This window comes from Pygoscelis adeliae, unplaced genomic scaffold (genome assembly GCF_000699105.1).
Source record: "Pygoscelis adeliae isolate BGI_AS28 unplaced genomic scaffold, ASM69910v1 Scaffold404, whole genome shotgun sequence".
NCBI lineage: Eukaryota > Metazoa > Chordata > Aves > Sphenisciformes > Spheniscidae > Pygoscelis > Pygoscelis adeliae.
In genome coordinates, this window is record NW_008824598.1 from 71491 (window position 1) to 73068 (window position 1578).

At 59.5% G+C, this 1578-nt stretch overlaps 1 protein-coding gene across 1 annotated transcript in view; it reads right to left on the reverse strand.

Annotated features, from left to right (window-relative positions):
- CELSR3 (cadherin, EGF LAG seven-pass G-type receptor 3) overlaps nt 1-1578 on the reverse strand; it is a gene marked incomplete at its 5' end in the record, with an annotated part of 32815 nt that overhangs the window by 16310 nt on the left and 14927 nt on the right. The window contains 3 exon segments of the mRNA XM_009322327.1: nt 395-558; nt 770-927; nt 1351-1439. Of these exon segments, the coding sequence (XP_009320602.1) occupies nt 395-558; nt 770-927; nt 1351-1439 (411 nt within the window).

Here is a 1578-nt window from a genome sequence, read left to right on the forward strand (position 1 = left end):
ACCAGCGCCCCCCACGCCTTTCCTGGCCGGCAGGAGGGCCAACCCCAGCCACTCAGCCTCTCAGCACAGACCCTGCCTGCTCAGGGATGAGGATCAAGGCTGTTGCTCCTCCTTATGCCAGAAGAAAGACACTGCGGAGCTGGACTGACTACCTAGCATCTCCCAGACAAGCCAGCTCTGCAGGCTCTGCGCTTGGGATCAGGGGACATTCCCAGAACATTAGCTGGGATGGGGACTGGCCCATTTAGGGGGATTTGGAGGCCCCCTTCCCCGACAGGAAGCTGTTCAGCTCCAGCTGTGCCACCACACTGCTGTTACAGCCCAGCAGTGCTGCTGCGTGAGAAGGAGGAGCAATTCCCAGGGCAGGGGCTGGCAGGAGCAGAGGCACCGGTACCTGCAGCAGTTCCATTGTTGGCAATGTAGGAGGCCAGGTCGATGCGTTTGCTGTCAATGTACAGGTCTCTCATGCATCCCACAAAGTCCCGGTGAGTAACAGGGAAGTTTTCCGGCAAGTTGGGGACCCCTCCGAGGAGCAATGGACCTGTGAGGTCCAGGGACCTGCAAGGACAGAAGCCCAGGGCTTTAAGAGCCACAGCGACCTCAGGCCAGACAGCTAGGTCCCCAACACAAGGGGCTGGGAAGCAGAAATCCCCGGGGACACACACAGCCGAGCCCCCTGGAACTACAGCTGTCCCAGATGTGAAGGGCTGACTCTGCAGGGGACCCACGTGCCCTGCTACTCTCCCCACACAGTCCCTGAGGAACTCACTTCTTCGAGCTGGTCTGCACACCCTCTGCAGCACAGGAGTAGTTCCCAATTTCACTGCCAAACTGCAGGGCCACTGAGGCGTCACATTCATCCACTGTCAAGATGGCCACCTTGTCCTTGGAGGGGCCCTGCACCACCCCCAGGGCGCTGACCTTGGGCTGAAACCAAACGCAGGGTATTAGCAGCACACGTGCCCCCAGACCCAGACACCCAAGGGCTCGCATGACAGCAAGGAAAGGGCCTAAGCATGGCCCAGGCACCGCTGCACTGCTGGGGCGTGAGCGAAGCAGGAGGGACATCTGCAGGAGGGACATCTCTGGACAAGCCCAGAAAGCAGCACCAGAGATGGATATGGGCAAGGACACTGCCACCTCCAAGTGTTGTCCTGAGGGTCAATCTCCCCCTGCACCTGGCTGTCTGCTCCACTACACCCATCCCCAAGGGCTGAAAACTACCTCTACCTTCTCTCCACAGCCTCCCTCATGGGGCAGAGCCGGAGAACAGGAAAACCAGAACCACTTGGTCATGCCTCACAGGGAGAGAGACCCATGCATGTGGGGGTACAGCTGGGGCGCACATACCTTGTTGTAGTAGCGGAGCTGCAGCGTGTGCCACTGCCCATCACTCACACCCCCCGGCAGGTAGGGGCTCACCACTGTGCTGGACTCTCCTGTGGGGACAGGGATCATAGAATCATAGAATGGTTTGGGTTGGAAGGGACCTTAAAGATCATCTAGTTCCAACCCCCCTGCCATGGGCAGGGACGCCTTCCACTAGACCAGGTTGCTCAAAGCCCCATCCAACCTGGG